At 46.1% G+C, this 21,258-nt stretch overlaps 1 protein-coding gene across 1 annotated transcript in view; it reads left to right on the forward strand.

Moving 5' to 3' along the window:
* The first annotated feature begins 783 nt into the window (after nucleotides 1-783).
* Nucleotides 784-21,258, forward strand: part of SNRK (SNF related kinase) — a 54,279-nt gene continuing 33,804 nt past the window's right edge. Inside the window, exons 1-2 of the mRNA XM_074195590.1 lie at nucleotides 784-892; nucleotides 17,657-18,356. Of these exons, the coding sequence (XP_074051691.1) occupies nucleotides 17,768-18,356 (589 nt within the window). The 5' untranslated portion in view covers nucleotides 784-892; nucleotides 17,657-17,767. The remainder of the gene's footprint in view (nucleotides 893-17,656; nucleotides 18,357-21,258) is intronic.

Genomic DNA, 21,258 nt, shown 5'->3' on the forward strand with positions numbered 1-21,258 from the left:
CCCAGGACCTTCTTCATCAGGGGGCTGCCAGCTCTGCCTTGGACAAGCTGCCACTGCCAGCCTGGCAGGGCCTGGGCACGCCGGCCCCCGGGGGCCTTGGGGCGCCCCTCCCCCATAGCGCTCTAAACCCCTGGGGTTTTTGCAAACAAAATCTAAGAGAAGGGAGGGGGAGGGGGAAGGGTGGGGGGAGGGAAGAGGAGGGGAGGGGAGGGGGAGCGAGGGGGGAGGGGCTGCGCCGCTGCCCAAGCTGGAAAGCCGGGAGAAGCCGAGGGGGGGGTCGCTCCTCCAGCCCCGCCCCCTCCCTCCCCCTCCCTCCCCCTCCGGCTCCGCCCCCTCCCTCCTCCGGCCCCGCCCCTTCCCAGGCGCTCCCGCCCTCCCCCGCCCTCCTCTCCTTCCCCCGGCCCCGCCCCTCCCCGGAGCCCCCGCCCTCCCTCTCCCTCCTTCCCTCGGCCCCGCCCCTTCTCCCCAGCGCCCTCCCCCGCCCCGCCCCGGCGCCCCCGCCCTCCCCCTCCCACCCTCCCCCGCCCTCCTCTCCTTCCTCCGGCCCCGCCCCGCCCCTCCCCAACGCCCCCGCCCTCCCCGGCCCTCCCCCGCCCTCCTCTCCTTCCTCCGGCCCCGCCCCGCCCCGGCGCCCCCGCCCTCCCCCTCCCGCCCTCCCCCGCCCCGGCGCCCCGCCCCCCGCTGACGTCACGCTGACGCGCCGGCCGGCGCAGGCGCCTGGCGCCGCGGCGCGCGCCCCTCCCCCGGCCCGCTCCCGCCCTGCCCCCGCCCCGGCCCGCTCCCGGCCCCTCCCGCGGCCGTCCGGCTGCTCAGTGCTCTGCTCGGGCCGGGCGCGGGGCGCGCGGGCATCGGGGCGTCGGGGCCGTTGGAGCCGCCGCGGGCGCCGGGACAGGTAAGGGCCGGGGGGCGCGGGCCGGGGGGGCGCGGGCGCACCCCACCCCCACCCCCGGGGCGGCCCGGCCGGGCGGGCGGCGAGCGGGCCCGAGCCTCGAACCCGGGCCCGGAGCGCGGCCGCCGCACCCCGCCGCGGGGGCCCCCCGCACGGCGCCCCGCGGCCGAGGCCCGGGGAGGCGGCGGCACTGCGGAGCCCCCCGCGCCCCCGGGGGCCGCGCCCGCCGCAGGGAGGAGCCGGGGCGCCCCGGGCCCGGAGCCCCGGAGCCCCGCCGCCCGCGAGGCCGCCCCGGCCGGGCCGCGGGGGGCGCCTCCGAACTTGGGCGGCGGAAGCAAGTTTGTGGGCCCCCCGAGTGGGCGCCCGGCGGCCCGACCCCCGCGGGGCGCAGCGGCCCCCCGCCCAGGTGTGCGCGCCCGGGGCCACTGCCAAGGTCACCAGCGGAGCGGCCGCGGCCCCGCCCCCAGGCTGGGCCCCCCGCGCCCCGCGCCCCCTCTTTCCCTCCGGGCGCCCGGCTCCGCGGCCGCGGCCGGCCAGCCTGGGGTGCGGGCGCCAGGCCCGGGCCGCGGAGCGGGCAGCGCCGCGGGGGCGCCTCGTGCCAGCCCTGCACACCCAGCCCGGGCCGCGGCAGGTGCCTGCCCGGCTTCCCACCCAAACAAAGAGCAACTAAAAGTGAAAGTAATCGGGAAAAGGGGCTTCGCTATCGGCAGTCGTGCTGAGTGCCCCCAGCTGCCTGGGCACTCGCTGGCACCGCCGAGACGCCTTCCCCCCGCGTAGGAGCCTGTTGTCATCTTAAAGAGCTCCTTAAACAGCCCGAAGTCCAAAAAAGCATTCTTATTTCAGTTGTTTTCATGGTTTAGCATTTTAGGAATTAAAAACAGGTGAGGGCATGTAGAGACTTTTCGTCAGCTTCTTCCTTAGTATTTTGGTGGGCAGCCAGGAAGAAGCGTATTTAGCCCAGACAGTCTGAAAAGCAAAGCAGCAGGCCTCGAGCCCCTGCACGCTTAGAGGGGGCTGCAGGCGGCTCCCCGTCCTCCCCAAGAGCCTCGGTCTTTCGTGTCTGGGGAAGGGAAAGGTGCAGTTTGTGAGAGCCGCCCTGACACCTGTGCCTGAAGGCGTTTGGGGTGCCTAGACTGGAGGGCAACCGGGCACTTCGGGGCTCCGGGGTACATGTTATTCAGATCTTTAATCCAGAAAGTAAGGCCTGCTTAGCCGCTACCGAAACGAACCGGCAAGACCCGGGTTCCAGTTGGGCCCCTGGGTGGCCCTGCCAAGCAGGAGGGAGCTTGCCCTTCCCGGAGTTCCCGGGATCAGGGAAGTCCCAGGTGTGACTGCTGAATGTCTGCTTCCTGGATTGTTTGGCACGATCCTCGACTATTTATTGCCTTTCCAACCTATGCAGTTATCATTAAAAGACGATTGACCTTTCTTTGGGGGAGGAGGGAGTCTTATCTAAATAGTGGTCAGGTTTTACTTTTGTTTATGAAATCACAGTCCCAGATATGACCACTGAGGCAACTTACACAACCAGGAGACCTCAGTTTCTCCTCCCTAGAATAGGGTGATTGAATTGTCCATTACCTTACTGTGTTTTGGGTTCATTTTAATGCTTTGTGATTGCATTCACTTTTTTAAAATTAGCATTTTGGAACAGTAACAAACTGTTCTTGCTCAGGTGGTAGGCCGGTGATTTGCACTGGAATTCCTGGCAGAGTTCTAGGATGTATTATCAAAGGAAAGGTGTGGTTGGTGAGCTTTTAAGACAGGGAAGCTTGGATGGTACCCAGTCGATGGAAGGTCATCAAGAACTGTCAACCCAAACTCCCTCGAGCACCTTCTCTGATGGGGTTTCCAAGAGGGTTGCAGTAGGGGATGTTCAATTTGATCAGGACTCTAGAAAGTCCTGTGACAAAGACACCACCATGCTCAAGTGAGTCACAGATCAGGGAACCTAGGCTCTTGACTACTGGAAATTTCTCCATGGAGGAATTTCCTTTTAATAGGAAAAACAAAACTAACTTTTCATACTTATCGAGGGACCAGAGAAGGATTCATTTGTTCTAAAAGACTTCTTAAAATTCCAAAAGATTCTATACAATAGAAGACATAGAAATTGAGGGTTAGAGTAGAAAGAAATTTAATTGGCCCTTTGAGTCCCAGTTGTGGGACCTCCAAAGCTGCAAGTTTCCATGTCTGTAAAAGGGGAACAATGATAATTGTTCCATAACCTACTTCACAGAAAGTATATTGTGAACTCCTCTAAGAATCATGGAAATAGGACTAGTTGTCAAGTCATCCCATTGATTGATGAGATGAAGCGACCTGCAGTTCTACCAGTGGTAAAATTCTTCTCCTTGTCTTTATGTAACTCTGCCACAGAAATTCCCCCTCCCCCTCAGCCTAATGGGCTCCTCCATTCTTTATAGATTTCTATTGTCTGGTCTTTGCAGTGGTGTGCACACTTAGTCGCTGGACAAGGAGTATAAATGAAGAAGGCCCCAGGAGCCCCGCATTGATGGTGCAGTGGTCACTGCTGATCTCAACAACCTCTTTCTGCCTTCTTTGACCATGCTTCCTGATCTGTCCACTAGGTTTACCTGGCAGGTTGAAGCCTTGACTTTTGGACTCCAGAACTTCTGAGGGGCCAGTACAGCATGTAGGTGGTCTGTGGTGGACCACTGATCATCTTCTCTTCCAATTACACATTTCTGTGATGATCTCTTTGGGACTTGAGTTCAGCATCAGAAGATGCTGCAGTCTATGTCCCATTCTCTGTTGTTCTTTGGGTCACCCTCAGTTTTGATTTTCCAAAGTTCGGAGGATTACAAGTTTCGAAACCTCATAGCTCTACTGGAGGGGAATACTGATCTTGAGAAGAGAGGTCTTTATTTCAGGGAGAGGTAACTTTCCTTCCAACTAGATATAATTCCTTAAAAATTCAGTGATCCTCTGATTGTTAATATCGAGTGAAAACAGGTAGCCTTATGCTTGCCAAAGGTGTTGGTCCCATCACAGAGTGGTGATATTTGCTCCTGTTTGGTCAGAGGCAGCCCCCAAATATTGAAGAGCCTTTTGAATTACATCCATATTGATGTAATGGGGGCAGCTAGGTGGCGTAGTGGGTAGAGCACTGGCCCTGGAGTCAGGAGGACCTAAGTTCAAATCCAGCCAATGACACCTAATAATTACCTAGCTGTGTGGCCTTGGGCAGTCACTTAGCTCCATTGCTTTGTAATAAAAACCAAAAAGGCACAACACTTTGACCTAATCATCCACTGAGGAAAAAACATGGGAGTGAAGATAGTAAAGCAAATGAGCTAAGGAATGGTTTGTACATTTTGAAATAAAGTTTTGTTGTACTTAGAAGTGTAAAAAGCCATTATTAATTTGTGACTGGGATCCAGAGTGGACCTTTGGGCAGTAGTTTGTCCCACCTTGGTCTAGTCTGTGATCTGAATTTAGATGAAAAACCGATTGAGTATAATCATCCATCCCTTCCCTGTGCAGACACTACAACTGAATGATTACCTGCACCTGGAATTGAAATGGAGTAAGTGTAGGATAGTTTGCATTACCTTCTTGAATCAAAAAACACTTCTTTATTTTTTTAAATGATTTTAAAATTGAGAGAACAAGTAAAGTTTGTTTAAGGGATGAGGGCTCAGTGACTCTTAGACTCTTCCTTGCCCCTCCATCACAGTCATTGGCAGAGCCAAAAGAGTCAAAAGTAGAGGTACACTGGGGGCAGGTGTGTAGCTTCTTCTTGGGGCATCAAGCTAGAGAATCATCACCTGGAGACCAGGCTGCGCAGATGTGGTTCTTCCCAAAGCCCTGTTGCTCATACTCTTCCTCAAAGATGACCCACTGCTAGGACCCAATCTGGCAATGGGCTGGAGTTCAGATCCTACCTTGGACAAATGATTTCACCTCTCAGGTCTTTACTTTCCTTGGAATAATGAGGATGTTGGACTGTGATCTCACCAGTTAGGTGGAGCAGTTAGTAGAGCATCAGGCCTGGAATTAGGAAGATCTGAGTTTAAATTTGGCCCCAGACACTTCCTAGCTGGGTGATTTTAGGGAAGTCATTTTACCCATTTGCCTCTGTTTCCTCAATTGTAAAAAAGGGGTAATAATGACACTTAGCTTCCAAGGTTATTATAGGGGTCAAATGAGATGATATTTGTAAAATGTCTGTTTTGATATTTTTGGATTCCTAGGATTAAAAGTCCTTCATTTTGTATTTAGGGAAATAGGCTTGGAGAGATTCAGCAACTTGCTGAGGTAACTCAGATCAGGATTGGAATCCAGCCCATTGGACCTCAAATCTCATGTTCTTGGGGTGGTAACACCTCGAGCATCAAAGGGACCTCGGGGGTATCTCCATCCTAGAGGGTTTCTATTATTTTTATTGAACACCTCCCAATTCCACTTATTTTGGAAGCTACAGGGTGCTGCTTGAAAAAAGGAAGGTTTGGGAAGAGTCCTGCTTGAGACATAGTGAATTTGAGGTGTCTCTGGGACACCTGTGTCCAGTTAGCAGTAGGTGATGCCAAACTGAAGCCCAGAGGAGAGTGTTGGGCTGACTAGCCATGTGTAAGGCATCTGCTAGACATGGTCCTCAAATTCATGGCAATCGATGGCAGGTGAAAGATAGAGGCACACCAAGCCAGAGCCGGGCACAACTGGAAGGGGTGGCAGTGATGACAGGGGAAGGCAGGGTGGAAGTCATCTCTAAGAGGATTCCGAGACGGCAGATAGTGTGAGATGAATGAGGACTGAGAGGAGGTCACCACTTGGGCCTGACCATCAGATATTATTGATAGCATGGAGGAGAGAGCACTTTGAGTCCAGTGATGGCAGAGGGCTGACATAGGAGTGAAAGAAAAGTGGAGATGACAGGTATAGATAGCTTTTCCCCAGAGTTGGGCTGAGAAAGGGAGGAAAAATAAAGGTCATGGCAGCTTAAATAGCCACTGACCCTATAATGGGGTTTTATAAAGCTATGAATGCTGAAATACACAGGTAGTAGAGGTGAGGAGAACCTTCAATGCTTTTCCTAAGCATTCATTTTTCTCTTGTATATGACATCTGAATACTTACGCTATGCTCTGGATAGGGCTACAGATAGAAAGACAGGATGCTTCTCTACTTTCCAGAAGAAGCTCCTACTCTAATGGAGGAAGATGGCAAATAGAGGAGATTAGTCAAAGTAATGAGGATTTCAGACTGACCTGAAATCCTGTGTGATCATGGATTGAATTTTAAGGGAAGGTTTAGCAGTCCAAATTGTTGTCTCTTTGGTAGGATAAAATTCCTGAGTGGTTTCCAATCGACATAGTTTTTATTGCCATTCACTATGATAAGGAGAGAAACTAGGATGTGGTTTGGACTCATGACTTCCCTGGACTAGGGAGGAAAATCCCAATCTAACCATTGCAAGTGCATACCTCCACTGGGCTTGGAAGAGTCTTAGAAGAGGCCTACCCAGCCAGTCTGGGTCCAGAGTAGCACCTGAACCCAGCTAGGCCTTCTTGGTTTAGAGGCTGACTTTCTCTTAGTCACTGGATTCGAGATGAAACCGAACCCCTAGACTGGAGATTTCCACAGATTGAATCCAAAATTGGCTGTCCTCAATCACATCCTGTTGGTTCATTTTATCCCCTCTTGAAGTTGCCTTTGGGAAATTTCAGAATTTATTTAAGATATAGTCCATGTCTCTTAACCTCCTCTCACTGATGTTGGCTACTCCTAAAGAGAACAAATTGCAAGGGCAGATGGGCTGGCCCTGTTCCTGAGGCAGTTTTAGAGGCTCAGCCCAAAGGGGGCTCCACAGGGTGGAGTCTCAAGAGACTCTTATCAAAATTCCCCCCCTAAAAGATTTGTTTTCCTTTATGTCCTTCAAGGTGGTCAAGGTGTCTCCCTCTGGCTCAGACTTCCCTTGGAAGTGAGTGATTTTGGAGTTGTCACTGTCTCAGCTTTTGTATTGGGTGTGTAGATGAGGCTTCGATAGGCCTTTAAGGTACTACCCAGAGGGTAAACATATTTGTGATTGTTAGGCCTAGAATCTCTGGGTAGGAGGGGGAGGGTAAAATTGCCCCTGTTGTGGTCTAGCCCCTTTCCAGGAGGCTTTGCTATCATTCTTGACTCCCTAAGAGGTTGGTCATGCCCAGGAACTGCCCCCCCCTTCTTTCTAGAAGACTGGAGGCCTGAACTCTTGAACTTGGGACTGTTAGAGAGCAAAACTTGAGGCTGGTGCTTCAGAAATACCCTCTAATCTCTGGATTTGGGAGAATTGGGGAGGGGGTCAGGTTGCACTGGAAGGGAATACATGGGGCTCTGCCCCAAGGTAACAGTTCTTTCTTGGGATGTGCTTGCCCAGGCTACATTCTGCCAGACCCAAGAGGCCCACTCTTGACTTGCCCATTGCCAGGGGGGCCTAGTTTCAGGTAGGAGGTCTTCATGAAACCTTCCCAGAACCCTTCTGATGGGAGGGTGCCATGCTTGGGAATGGTGGAAAGAACAGGGGTCTTGGACTGAGCAATTTGGATGGGCCTGCCCTTGCTGCCACAGTTCCGGCTGTCAGTGTTACAGCTGCTGCTGTTAGTATTGTTGTTGTTGCTGCTGCTGTTACTGTTGTGTTGCCGCCGCTGTTGTGGTGTTGTTGTTACTGTTGCTGCTTTGCCTTCTGGGGTCTTTGACCCTGACCCTCTTGGGACCTCCAGGGTCCGTTCCAGTTCCAGTCCCTCAGGTCCCTCCATTCTATTTCTTCTCAGTTGTTTCTTCCACCAGTCCCATCATGGGCCAGGCTTGAGGCTTTTTCCACCTTGACACTGTGCTCTGGTGTACCGGGTACTTGGTGAACGTTTGAATTGAATGATGGCACTTGGTTTTGGCCTGTGTGTTTGATCACTGTTTACTTATCCTGTGAAGGTTTCTTTAAGAAAGAGTTGGAGAAGAGAGATTGTGATCTGCAAAGGCCAGTCAATACTACTTTGGAAGGGGTGAAGCTTGCATGGACACCCTTGAAGGTCCTTCAGGGGAGCTTGGTGGTCCTGGGCCATTTCTTTCACTCTGTAGTTGTCTTGTGTATGAACGTTTATGCTCTTCCAATATCAAAGTTGTTTATGCATGTGAAGATTGACTTTTTCATGATGACATTATAGTTTCAAATAATTCTTAGATATATGTTGCTGAAAAATGTCTTTTCAAACTCTTATGAGGACCATTTGACTTTGGTTTCGGTTCTCAACGTAAAAGGCATTTCCTCATTGGGGATTTTATTTCTCCAATGAAGCCTAGGGTTTGGTCTCTGTCCCTGGGTAAGTCCATTAAAGTAGCTTGGTACATATTCCAGAGTCTGTTCTTAATGCAAATGGGTTAGTGCTTGGACTTAACTCCTTTAGGCAGTGGAAGTAGGCAGGCATCATCAGGAGGAGGGATAAGAGTTTCTTCTGTTTACTGATTACCATGGTAGGTAGCTTCTTGTATGGGATTTCAGAGAGTAAAGCAGGATTAGATAAGTGTCAGAAATGACAAACTAGATTTATTTCAGCACCGTTATTGCTGTGAAGATTTAGTAGCACTGCAAAAACCACATTAGAGCCAAGGCTTAAAATTTACAGGAAAAAAGTGCCTCAGGTTCTAAAATAGAACAACTTTGGAAATGTTGAGACAAGTTTTTTCCTCAAAAAGAGAAAAGTAATAATAATATCCAAATAGTTGTTATTGTGTCATTTTCAGATGTTCTCATTGGTTGTCTTGAGCATTATCATATCTGTTCTCAGATCTATTCAAGTGGGAAGAAGTTTCAGAAGCTATTGGTTATCTGAATGGAAAAAAAATGCTTATTAATGGATGAGAAATGAAAAAGGCCAAACAGAATTGAATAGAAACAAAACAAAATTGACTAGTTATAGAACTGTTGCCTGACGGTTGAACTTTTCAGATTGTTTTGGGAAAACCTTGTAGAGTCCACATTCCTAAGTGGCCTCATGTCCATGTCCCCCGTGATTTTTTTGCCTAAAGGTTATATACACTTTATTAAATGAGGCCTCTAATTCTGACAGTAATATATCAGTATTGAAAAAATGACATGTTTCACTTATGCTTCTGACTGACATTTTATTATGAAATTGTATAAAATGTATTATAATAAAATTTAGGTAGCACTTGAGGACAACAGCACAATGACTTGATTTTCACATATTTTTAGATTAGGTAGTAGAGACTGGATTTATGATTTCCCTGGTACAGGGGTCCCCCTGCAGTTTGGCATCTCCCTTTGAAAATCCAGCCTTTTCTCCCCTTTTCTACTAGTAACGTGAATCTTCAGCCTAAGCCAGTTCTGTGTATATCCTTCTTGTCTGGGATCTTTTCCTCTCTTCTTATTCCCCTTCAATATTTAACTCATTCAGTGTTGCTTTGAGGACGGGGCTTTGTCAATCTGAAAGCCTTCAATGTGAGTAATGCTTGTTTTATTGAGTGTACTGTTCCCTAGGAGACAACAGAAAAAACTGAAGGGAAAGAAGACAGAACAGACTCTTGTAAATATTTGGGCTCTAACCGTTTGGATGCCCTGCTGTGAATTTGGGTTTATCTTTTTTAGTTCTTTTGTGGGTTTTTTTTTTTTTGTCCCTGCCCTTTTAAAATGTGGATTCTTTAGAGAGTTTATTCCCATTAGGGTTTCTTTTCTTAAAAAAAAATTAGCAGCCTCACCTCACTCTTCCCTAATATTGAATTTTCATTCCCTTTAAAGTCCTAAATCTTTTGTATTTGTAGTACTAAGCCACATTCAGTGTGCAGTTGAGTGTGACAGCACCATAGTTTTGCTGGTGCTGGTACTCTTTATTGATAAAAAATGGTAACTCAGTGGATGTCTCTTGGAGTTACTATGGCCAAAAAATTCATCGCCTTGGAGCCATCTTGTTAGTGAACTTCTCTGAACTTAGCTGGTCTGATTCTTGGACATCAGACGCATAGGTGGTCAATCACCAGACACATATTGGAAGCCCTCTATCTTGGTAGAACTGCCAGAGCTGCTTGTTCTCTGCTGACATAGCCTTCCTGACTTCAGGGTCACCTGTATCGTAAGAAGATGTCATGAGTAAGGGGAGTTTAGAGAGAGAGACCATTTGAGATTAAGTGCACAATGGGCTGGGTCATCTGCCATCTTTTCTGATGTTTGATGTGGTGTGATGCTTAGCCTGGGTTTTTGAAAACTGTATCGATGGCAGTAAAGCTCTGGCAGGTCCTATCAAGCTGGAAACACTAAAAATTCTACAAAGCATGGGCACTGAAGGATCTTTTTTTTAATATGATAAAAGGAAGCAAACATATGCAATAGGAAACCACTGAAAGCTTTATCAGTAGATACAGGAGTAAGGCAAGGATCCCTCTTTTCTCCATTGTTATTTGACTTAGTTCTAGAACTGCTAGCAATGACAAGACAAAGAAATTAAAGATATCAAAATAGTCAAAGAAAAGATAAAACAATACCTATTGCTGATGACATGATAGTTTGCTTAGAAAACTCTAGTGATTCTGGAAAAAAATTATTGAAGCAATAGCTTAAACAATGAAACAACAATAAAGACTAAGACAATAAACCCAGAGAAATGAACTTTTTTGAACTACAAAAACAATCTAAGAGGCAATAACAAGAAAGGGTAGTTTCATAAAAATTACAAAATGCATAAAATATCTAGGAGTCTAGATATTTTGCTTGCATAGATAAAATTATCAAATTCTCCTGAAGAAAATAAATAACACAATAACTGAAGAGATAGTTAATGCTCATTGCGGGCTTCTGCCACTGTAATAAAGATAATGCTACTGAAGTTAACTTACAGATTTAATGCTAAACTAATCTTACTACCAAAGAGGTACTTTACAGAAAATATAATAACAAGCTGAATTTGGAGAAAGATAATATCAAGAATATATGCAAGTACTGAAAAAGGTTAGAATGAAGAGGAAACAGTATTTCCAGACCTCACAACATATAGTGCAGTAATCATTCAAGCCATTCGTTTTAATTTTAAAAAGAACAGACCCATGAAACAGACTAGACAAAGAAGAATCATAAATTCACTGTTCAACAAAGCCTCAGATAAAAAACTCACCACATGACAAGTCTTTCTGAGAAAATAGGAAAGCAATCTGACAGATTAGGTTTAGACCAGTATCTTAGCTTTAAATCTGAATACAGACCAGATCATTAAAAAAATGAAACAATTAGAAGTCATTTCTATGTCTTTCACAGCTCTGGGTAGGGGAAATTTCTTAGAGATGATTATAAAAGAGAAATACTTTGGATTCTATCAAAGTAAAAAGCTTTCACATAAACAATGACTGGTGCTAGGATTAGATACAGATCAGAAATGGCTAAGACCAAAAGCCATTCCCCTATGGAGATGAACAAATAGAAGTCAAAGAATTATGACCTCTTTAACAATCACAGGAAAGAAGACTCCACATCATCCAGAAGAGCAATGCTGATGCAGACAAGCGTGTACTTTCCCCTCATACCTAGCAAAGGAAGCATCTGTGTGCAATAGCAGGCACAGGAGGGCATTGTTGGGAAGCAGCAGATTGTTCCACCATTCTGGATGCTAATGAAATGATGTGAAGAATGTCCCAAATGCATTTCTGTCCCTTAATTCTGAGACTCTACGGCTTGATGAAGACCCAAGTGGCAAAGCCAGATCCACAGACACCCACATATTTTTGTATGTGTGTGTGTGGGGGGGGGAGTAGCAAAGCCTTAGAAATAAAGAAATGTTCCCCAGTTGGAGATTGGCTAAATAGTTGTACACAAATGTGATGACAGATTAGTGTACATTCTAAGAAGAAATGAATGGAAAGGCATTTCTGTAGTGGTTCCCTTGATGCAAGTAGTATTCATACAAAAAGAGAAGCCGGACAGTCCCTGCTCTCCTGGAACTTATGCTCTGTTTGGGAGAGACAATACAGATAATTCAGCTACAGGGTAGAAAGAAAGGTCCAGAAGTCTTTGGGATTCTCTGGTGGGGCAGATGATTCCAAACAATCAAGGCAGAGGGTCGGGCCTCTTAGGGGAAGAGTGTCTGCCCCTCAGCTGGGTCTGGGGTCTGAGGAGGCAGTTAAAGGAGCACATCCCAGAGTCACAGGCTTGCAAATTTGGAAAGGACCTCAGCAACTATTTGGTCTAGCCTGTACACCAAAGAAACCTCTGAAATGGGTCCCCAAATGGTCAATGAGTGTCAGCCTGAAGATTCCTCAGGCCTCCCAGACAGCAAGCTTAATGTCTTCTCTGCACCTTTGGTGGCTCCTGGTTCTGCCTTCAGGGACCTAGATGAAATAGGTGGTATCTGAAGACAGGCAGATGAGCTCTCCCTCCAGCTCATTCACCTGGTACTTTTGTGGCCATCCCACTTGTTTTCCCACATGCTCTAACTCATCAGGATCTTTCACCTGGGGTATAAGGACTTAGGTAGATTTGTCAAGGAAAGGAAGGGGACCCGAACAAATAATGCACAAATGGAGATGACGCCCTTGTGCTTTGGCAGGTAGGTGGAGCCCTTCTTCTTCCTCTCTTTCAGCCCTTTATTACAAGTCATGACGCGGGACATGTGAGTGATGTCAAAACAAAAACCAGTACTAAGCATTTGTGTGAAAAATCTGTCCCAGAATTTGTCTAAGGATCTGTGCCAAAATCACTTGTTCTTAGCATCATTTAAGGAATCTGCTTTCTTGTTTTTTGAAAACTGGGCCACCTTTTCCCTATCTCCAGTCTTTTAGAATCCATTCTGTTCTCCATAATTCTTGACTGATGTCATCTCTGAGTTTTAGTCCTTCAGAGGCATCTGCCATGGTTAAGTGCACTGGATTTGCTGACAAGAGAAACTGAGTTCAAATCCTCTTTCAAATACTTCTAACTGTGTGGCCCAAGGCAAGTCACTTGATTTGCAGTTTCTATCTGCCTCAGTTTCCTCATCTGTAAAATGATTATAATAACAGCACTTGCCTCCAGGTTGTATGAATCAGATAAGAACAGATATTTAAGCAAAACACCAAAAAAAAATGCAGTTACTTGAAATTGTTGACACTGTCTAGTCTCTCCTTTCCATTTGGATGCTTGTTGAGATAGGTGCTTTGAAATTCAACTTTATATGATTGTTCTTTCCATAAAAACATTCTTTTCACACCAAATAGCCTTATAAGAGCTCTCCCTTTTGTCCTCAGCATGTTTATTTTTTGTTGTTTTTTTTTAACAAGCTTTAGTTCATTTTTAGCTTTCATATTTTTGAGACCTTTCTTCTTGGGATCATTTTTTTTTTTGTATTGGTCCTTGGGGCAGGTCTGGGCTGTCTTGTGTTTGCATTTTTCATGGAGGTTCTTTTCCATCTAAATTTTATGAGACTCTTTATATACCTCCCTCCTTACTTCTTGGGCAAGATCAATCCTTTGCCTTGAATTTGAGAGCCTTCTGTCCCTCTTGGAGCTGTCATCCCTTTTAATTTTGGGATATGAGGTCATCGGGCCTTGCTTTTCAGAGAATTTTTTGAAATCCTTTTTTCTAAAATCTAGAGTACATCTGTCTGGCTGATTAGAAATCCTGAAGTGACACAGCTACTTTTAGCCACATTTCTATTTCTATTTCATCTCACCGTCTAGATTAGGAAACTGAAATAAAGCCCATGTTAGTAACCCCACTACTCATCCATCGACACCCTAGAACTCTGAGACATGGCTTAGCTCACTTACTGAAGAGCCAGGATCTCTCCAGAGACCCATTGGACATTTCTAACCTGGTCACCAGCTCTCCCTGTGACCTTCAGGGGCTTCCCAGAGCCTTGTGATTCTGCTGGAAACCACTTGTTTGAGCTCCTCTTCCTGTGTACTCTGTTGTAGAAGTCACAGCTCTCCCTCTCCTCTCCTGGTCCCCATCCTTGGGATCGCTCATCCCCTTCACCTCTGCCTTCATTCCCCAGGCTTCCTTCAAGACAGAATTATACCTTCTGTAGAAGGATTTTCTTGGTCACCTCCATCTGACCTGTTAATAATGCCTTCTTTGTCTTTCAACCTACAAGCTTGTATTAAGCTTATCATCTAACATCTTAAAGGAATGCATATTTATAAAAACAATTCTCCTCTAGTTGCATCATGTGTTGATGAGGGAGGGATCCTAGGAAAGGGTCATTTTATAGAATAGAGAAATTTATTAAGTGGGAAGGTAAGGTGTTTCCAAGTTAATGGGGAATTAAGCTCAAACCCAAAAAAAATCCCTCAGCAATACCCTAAGCCAATTGATTTAAGTACTGAGATGCTTCTTTGTAGAAGGCATTTTTATGGTCAGCTCTTTGCTTGGTTAAAGAATTGTTAATTCAGTTTTAGCTATAAGAACATTATTATATAAATAAAAAAACTAAGGGTTTCTCATTTTTCTCCACTTTGATTTCATCCAGTAGTATGATTATCACATGCTGTCAGTTTTCATTTGGACCTTGGACCATCTTGAATGGAAGAGCTGGGACTTAATAAGTGCAAGAAGGAGGCAGTGCCTGCCCTCAGGGAATAGACATTCTAATGGAGAAAACAAACGATAGAGGGAAGTGGTCCCCTAGGAGGGACTCTAGAAAGTTGTAGGAATGTGAACCTTTTTGTCCTGTATAGTTCATCTTTGATTTACAAACATAGCATTTTGCAGTGATGATTAATTCATTTTTTCTTCCTGGACTTGTGATTTTTTTTTTCAGTCTCATTGCCAGTGTAGATGGACAGCTCTTAAACAATTTATAGTTTCAGAGAAGGTGTTCTTAAGTAAGGGGACATAGGCCAAATTGTGTATGGCTAGATTTCAGGAAGTCTGTATGGAAAAACAATTTTAGCTTTATTTTCTAAAACTTTTCCTTTCCTTCTGTTATTTCAAAGCATTGGCTTCACCAGGTTATCATGGAGGTCCATGGCTTGTTTAGGCTCATACAGCTGGTGACTTCAGTTAGGCGGCAAATGATCAGATGCCTGCTGGGCACCTGCCCTATGCCTAGAAGGAAAGGTCACACTTGAGCCTAAGGTACCACCTTTGGGTCACTCTCTGCCCAGAATAATGAACCAGCTGCTCCTCCTTAGGGTACTCACTGCCTTTCTATCTTGCCAGAAAGACCCAGTGACCTGCAGCAAGCAGTCTTTGTTTCTGGGGAAACAGAAAAGGAGGCTAGGCTGAGGAGTGGGCTTGAGTTTTAAAAACTTTGTTTCTTTTGAAATACTCGGCCTTGAACTAAATCTTTTTTTTAAAGGAAATGGATTATTCTAAGACTTAATGTATAATTTTCCCATCATCACTCTTTCCACTTATTTCTTCCTAATGTTAACAGCAGAATCAGGGTTAGTATACTTAGTGAGAGAACACTAGCTCCTACCCTCAGAATTGATTTCTTCCCTCATAGATAGACCTGACTACTGTGTTCTGTGGATAAAGGGAGCTTTGTAATAAATATGGTTTTAGGACCAATTTTTTTAAATGTTTGCTTTGTGGTACAGATAACACTGCCTCTTGTTTGTTCTGAGAAGCTGCTGTCCTTTATTTGCATTTGGGTAGATGCGCAATGTTTCCAACCAAATTGGAAGGGGTACTGTGAAGACCTGACTTTGGAGCAATTCCATTTTACCATCTTAGTCATCTTTCCTCTTTCATGCTAAGGATGGGTAGGAAGCAGGATCTAAACTAAGCTACCCTCTCAATCCCTCTTCCTGGTTTGTTAGAATCTTATGATTGGGGTGGCATGGTGCTGAGGAGGAGATAATGAAGTGTTTGGTTTAAAAAAAAAAAGATTGTCCCTTCCCTTTCATACCACCCTGAGGTGGAGATGAAGAAAGCAAATAGCTGAAAGGCTTGGCCTTAACAGTGAAAATTCCAAATTTCCCTTTGGTTTCAAAGAATCTTTGTCTTCATCTGACTCCCATTTCCATCCTTCCTTATGAAGAGAACTTTGGCATTTGTCAGCCCAGCAAACCCAGATTCTCTGGACAAGTTAAAAAGTTATGGATTTCCCCTGGTGAGGAGTAGGACATATATACAAGCCTACTAATTTACAGGACTACCTTTGGAGTGGCTTCTCACTGGTTTTCACAGTGGAATTTTTGAGATGGATAGATGAAAAAATGGCCACTTGGAAGTAATGACTTGACCAGGTGCATACAGCCAGGAAGCAGTAGTCTCTTGCAAAGAAGGATCTCTGATTCCACATATTTGTTTGTTTACCATTACTTAGCAATTTTTATCCTGGAAAAGTTGTTTTTTTGAGAATAAAAGGATTTAGTAGATATTAATCTGAGGCACCTGAAGTCTTCTCAAGTCTTGGATGTTATATAGAACTTTTAAGCTTATATTTATTGGATATGAATTTGACTGTTCATTCAACAAATATGTATTATGGACCTACTGCAAGACACAGTATCTATTTCTGTTGGGCGGGGGATATAAAGAAAAAACCAGGAATGACCCTTCCTCTCAAGGAGCCTATGTTCTCCTAAGCTTGTGGAGAACTCTTGAGTGGATGACATTAGAGGCTAATGTTGACATTAAAAGTTGAAAGATAAAATTCATTTCCTATCTAGAATTGTGTTTTTTTGTTTTTTTTTTTTTTTTAGTTTTTTGCAAGGCAAACGAGGTTAAGTGGCTTGCCCAAGGCCACGCAGCTAGGTCATTATTAGTGTCTGAGACCAGATTTGAACCCAAGTACTCCTGACTCCAGGGCCGGTACTTTATTCACTGCGCCACCTAGCTGCCCCTAGAATTGTGTTTTAAGGGAATGAAAAAGAACCATCTTTGTGAAGACAAGAGAAAAATAACAGGAAGGTATATTAAGTTGGAGGGGGTAGAACAAAAGACATCTAAATTGTATTCATTGCTGACCTGTTCCATAGATTTCAGTTTTTAAAAATGTTGATGCCTTGCTGATTAGTTTGTTTTTTAACCTTCCCACTTAGTTGTTTCTTCCAATTCTAGACAACTCCTTGAATTAGGTTTTTATGGACATTGTTCGATCATCATACTTATGAACCGCTTGAGTAACAATTGATGAAGTATTGTTTTGGCCACAGGAATACTGAGGAGTGAATGGTTATGGTCAACCAGCTCTAATTGTCTTTTGAAATATAGAACTGTGGGTATGAAGTCAAACCATGGGTTTGATTTATGAATAGAATAAGACTGCACATCCATTGCAAAGTTCTCTTAAATTAAGTGAATATAAAAATCGTAGCATGGTGCTCATGCTTAGATTTCTAAACTATTTTGCCTTGAGTCTTAAAAAATAACCTTGTGTTTTGGGGATTTTTTTGTGACAGGGCAAGTTTACCCAAAGTTTTTGGTTTCTGGCCACAAATGATCATATTGATTGTTTCACCAAACCTGGTTTAATTTATAGCAGAGCGTGGAATTGACTTTGTAAAATCATAAGCTTTCAAAAGCTCATTGAAATTTGCTAATTTTCATATTGTTTTAATTATAGTAAAAAGCAATACTTAGTGAAAGTATAATTTTCCTATGGCTTTTGAATTCTCAAATGAGATGGTGCGGATATAAGTATGTCAAGGTTACTTAGGGTATTATTCTCAATCTAAGCAATTGATTCTTGTAACCTGTTTTTGTTTCATGTCTTAAAATGGTTTTATTTCCAGAAAATCAGAATGCATGGTTCTAATTAGGAAATAAAGCACTGGTCACATATGTCCTTGTAGAGGCAGAGTTACAAATAGTCATTTTTTTCTCTCCTCATCTTGCAGATGTGTTTGGATACAGCAAACATGGACGAATTTTTTTCATCACAGAGTCTTCTATGAAAAGAGCCCAGCAGCAACAGGTGGTGTGAGTGTCCTCCCCTCCCCTGGAACAGCATGGCAGGTTTTAAGAGAGGGTATGATGGGAAAATCGCTGGTTTGTATGACCTGGATAAAACCTTGGGCAGAGGCCACTTTGCTGTGGTCAAACTTGCCAGGCATGTTTTTACGGGTGAAAAAGTGGCTGTGAAGGTCATTGACAAGACCAAATTGGACACCCTGGCCACTGGCCACCTCTTCCAAGAAGTCCGCTGCATGAAGCTCGTGCAGCACCCTAACATCGTGCGCCTTTATGAGGTCATTGACACTCAGACCAAGCTTTACCTTATCCTCGAGCTTGGAGACGGAGGAGATATGTTTGACTATATCATGAAACACGAAGAGGGTCTTAACGAAGACCTCGCCAAGAAATACTTTGCTCAAATAGTTCATGCGATCTCTTACTGCCATAAACTCCATGTAGTCCACAGAGACTTGAAGCCTGAGAATGTGGTCTTTTTTGAAAAACAAGGACTCGTGAAGCTGACAGACTTTGGTTTTAGCAACAAATTTCAACCTGGAAAGAAGCTCACCACAAGTTGTGGGTCTCTTGCATATTCTGCGCCTGAAATTTTGCTTGGGGATGAATACGATGCTCCTGCTGTAGGTAGGTCCTTGTCTGTCTACCATCCATCACTCACACATAGACCCTGCAGGATAATGTGTAAGGAAAGTGCAGAGATGGGGGGGGCAGGGCAATGTTTGTGGGAGGATGATGGGAAGGGTGGCAGGGCTAGAGGAAGACCCAGTCCAATAGTCACCCAAGGGGAAGCTGGGCTGACCCCCAGAGTGCAAACTTGGCCTTGTTCCTAAGGGAGGGGCCCTGTGGAATCTGACTCATGACCAAAAACTTTCAAGGGTTACTGTCTCAAGGACCTTTGGGTTTTCTTCTCCAGAAGTGTGCACTTTCATTGGATGTGTCTTCTTGACATTCTTGATTTTCTCAGTCCTTAGCATCCACATTATTTGGTTATGGCTGCTTTGGGTAGGGTTAGTATCTGGAGACTCTTGCTCTCTGTAGATGCAGATTCAGTATTCCTCCAGCTATCCCTGGGGCTACCCTGGCCTTGTGGCTCTTCCATAAGTGAGATCTTTGTCTCTTGGGACCTTCTTCTGTGGGGGGTGGGGGGAGGGGGGCAGGACCCCGCTCCTCTTCTCTGGGCTGGGGGAGCAATGAGGGTCCAGCTTCTTGGATGTTTCTCCTAAGATAGTGGCACTGGTTGTCACTGGGGAATTGAGCCCTTGAGAAGATCCCCTCATTGACTGAGACCAACACTGGCTCTTCCCCTCCTGGTTTAGTCTTTGGTGATTTGACTGCAATAGTCTGGAAAAAGCTGCTTAATGTGGATTCTCCTCGTGGGGAATTTGGGGTGATTAGTTTGCTGTTTACCTTAATATCATCAGTCACAGTCTGGAGAAGCCTGTGAAATGGGGCCAGTGAGAGTCAAACCCTCACCACGTTTCTTGAGCAGTGATCTTCCAGCTTCAGAAATGGAGGCTCTTCTCAAAGCTGTCATCAAAGAGCTTTTTCTTATTCCCTTTCCCTGCACCCAAAGCCCACAGCCCACCCGTGGCCTCCTCGTCCATCTGCCAGGCTAGAAGTCAGCATATGGACCATGGGATTTAGTCTTGGGAAGCTCCTCAGGGAGGCAGCTTCTTAGGCAGCAAGGGTTGCAGTCAGGAAGACTTGAGCTCAACACCAGCCGCTCTCCCTCCACCTGCCCCTGCTATTGTGAGGGTCTAGCACAGTCAGTGTCTGGCTCGAAGGCAGGCCTCCCTTCCCTCTTCCAGTGCAAATCAGCATCTCGAAGAGTGACTTGTTCAGGGACACATGACTGGAGGTGGGCCTCAATCCCTGACCTCCCCGATTGCCTTGCTAGAAGCATGCCTCCTGTGGATGGAGGCCCTTAGTGGAGGGCAGGCGCAGTCTGTAGGTGAGAGTGCCCCCTCCATGCCAAAGACCGCTTGCTGCTGTGAGACACGGATGGAAAGGACGCAGACTCTGTCTCTGGCAGCTTCTGTCCACCACAAACGTATGCAAACTCTGAGTGTCCCCCCTGCCCCCACTTTCCAGAGGAGGAACCTGGAGCTCAGGCTAAGTAAGTGGGATGGCCACTGGCTCTCTCTAGAAGCTTCTGAGAAGGACCTGAAACCAGAGCAGAAGGACCTGAAACCAGAGCAGGAGAAGGACTTGGTGATGACCTTGTCTACAGACTCCTTCCCACTAAGGACCTCACTTTGGGGTTTCCTCACTGGGTCTGGCCAGGCCTCCCTCTGAGCTCCACTCCTTTAACAGTAGATGTTCCACTGGGCTGCCTGAGGACGTTATTTGGGAGACTTGCTTCCTAACATTCAGAGCCCCCAATAAGTCCATCTATACAATGTAGGGCAGATGATGGCTTGTCGAGGGGCGCCTGGATGAGCTAAATATCCCAAGGCCCATCCCATCCTGGGCTGGGTCTCAGACCCTGAGAGCTTTGGCCTCTGCACCTTGGAATGGGCAGTCGCTGAGAAGGCTTCTCTGTTGTACATAATTCATTATAGTGAGTCTGGGGGTTTTGAGGTTGGGATGGTGATTCTTCTTGCTTGAAATGCCCCCAAGCTCCAAATTAATGAGTTTCTTGGGGCCCAGGAAATCTCAGAATCCCAAGCAGGAACCCCCTCCTGAGGGCGGGTGTGTATGAGGTGAAAGGGCTTTTGAAAAAGCCTTGATTGTTTTTAATCAAACATTTAGTGTTAACTTGGGAGTTTTTTGTTTTCAGTTTCAGTTGTGAAAGTGTTTTCTTAACTCTGTTGGGGCTTTTCTTGGCAGACATACTGGAATGCTTTGCCATTCCTGTCTCCAGCTCATTTTACAGATGAGGAAACTGAGTAAACAGGGTGAAGTGACTTGCCCAGGGTCACACAGCTAGGAAGTGTCTGAGGCTGGGTTTGCACTCAGGATGATAAGTCTTCTTGACTTCGGCTGGTGCTCTGTGCACTACGACAGCCCTAGTGACCCCTCACTTAAGAGGCGCTTCCCAATCAACCACCCTCCGTGGCCCCTTCCCTAGAGCTCTCAAGGTCTTTCCCCCAGGTTAGTCTCTGATGTGTGGGGAGCAGGTGGGGCTATTTTCCTCAGGACTGAGATAGGCTTAATCAATACTTTTCATTCATTCATTCATAGAACTGTGTGGGAGACACCCCGACCTAGGGGCCAGAAGGCCAGGCCCTTGGGGGTTGGGTGACCCTGGACAAGTCCAGAGGAGGATGGGCCTGGCTGAGGTCATGCAACTCCTCGGAGGAGAGCCCAGCCTTGGATCCCAGGTGCCCTGTCTCTGCTCACCCGCCTTCACCTCCTGGTTAGTCTCGTTAGTCTCTAAGCTGGAGAGAAGCAAGTGGTCTCTGCTGGGAGTCCTGGGGATGCTCTCTTGGTATCCTTCCCTGCAAGCATTCCCTGTATGTTCATGCATCTCCCTTTGTCCAGTCATTCTCCACTGGTCAGCAGCCAGTTCCTTTCTAGGTATTTT

The sequence above is a fragment of the Macrotis lagotis genome, chromosome 7, assembly GCF_037893015.1.
Source record: "Macrotis lagotis isolate mMagLag1 chromosome 7, bilby.v1.9.chrom.fasta, whole genome shotgun sequence".
Lineage (NCBI taxonomy): Eukaryota > Metazoa > Chordata > Mammalia > Peramelemorphia > Peramelidae > Macrotis > Macrotis lagotis.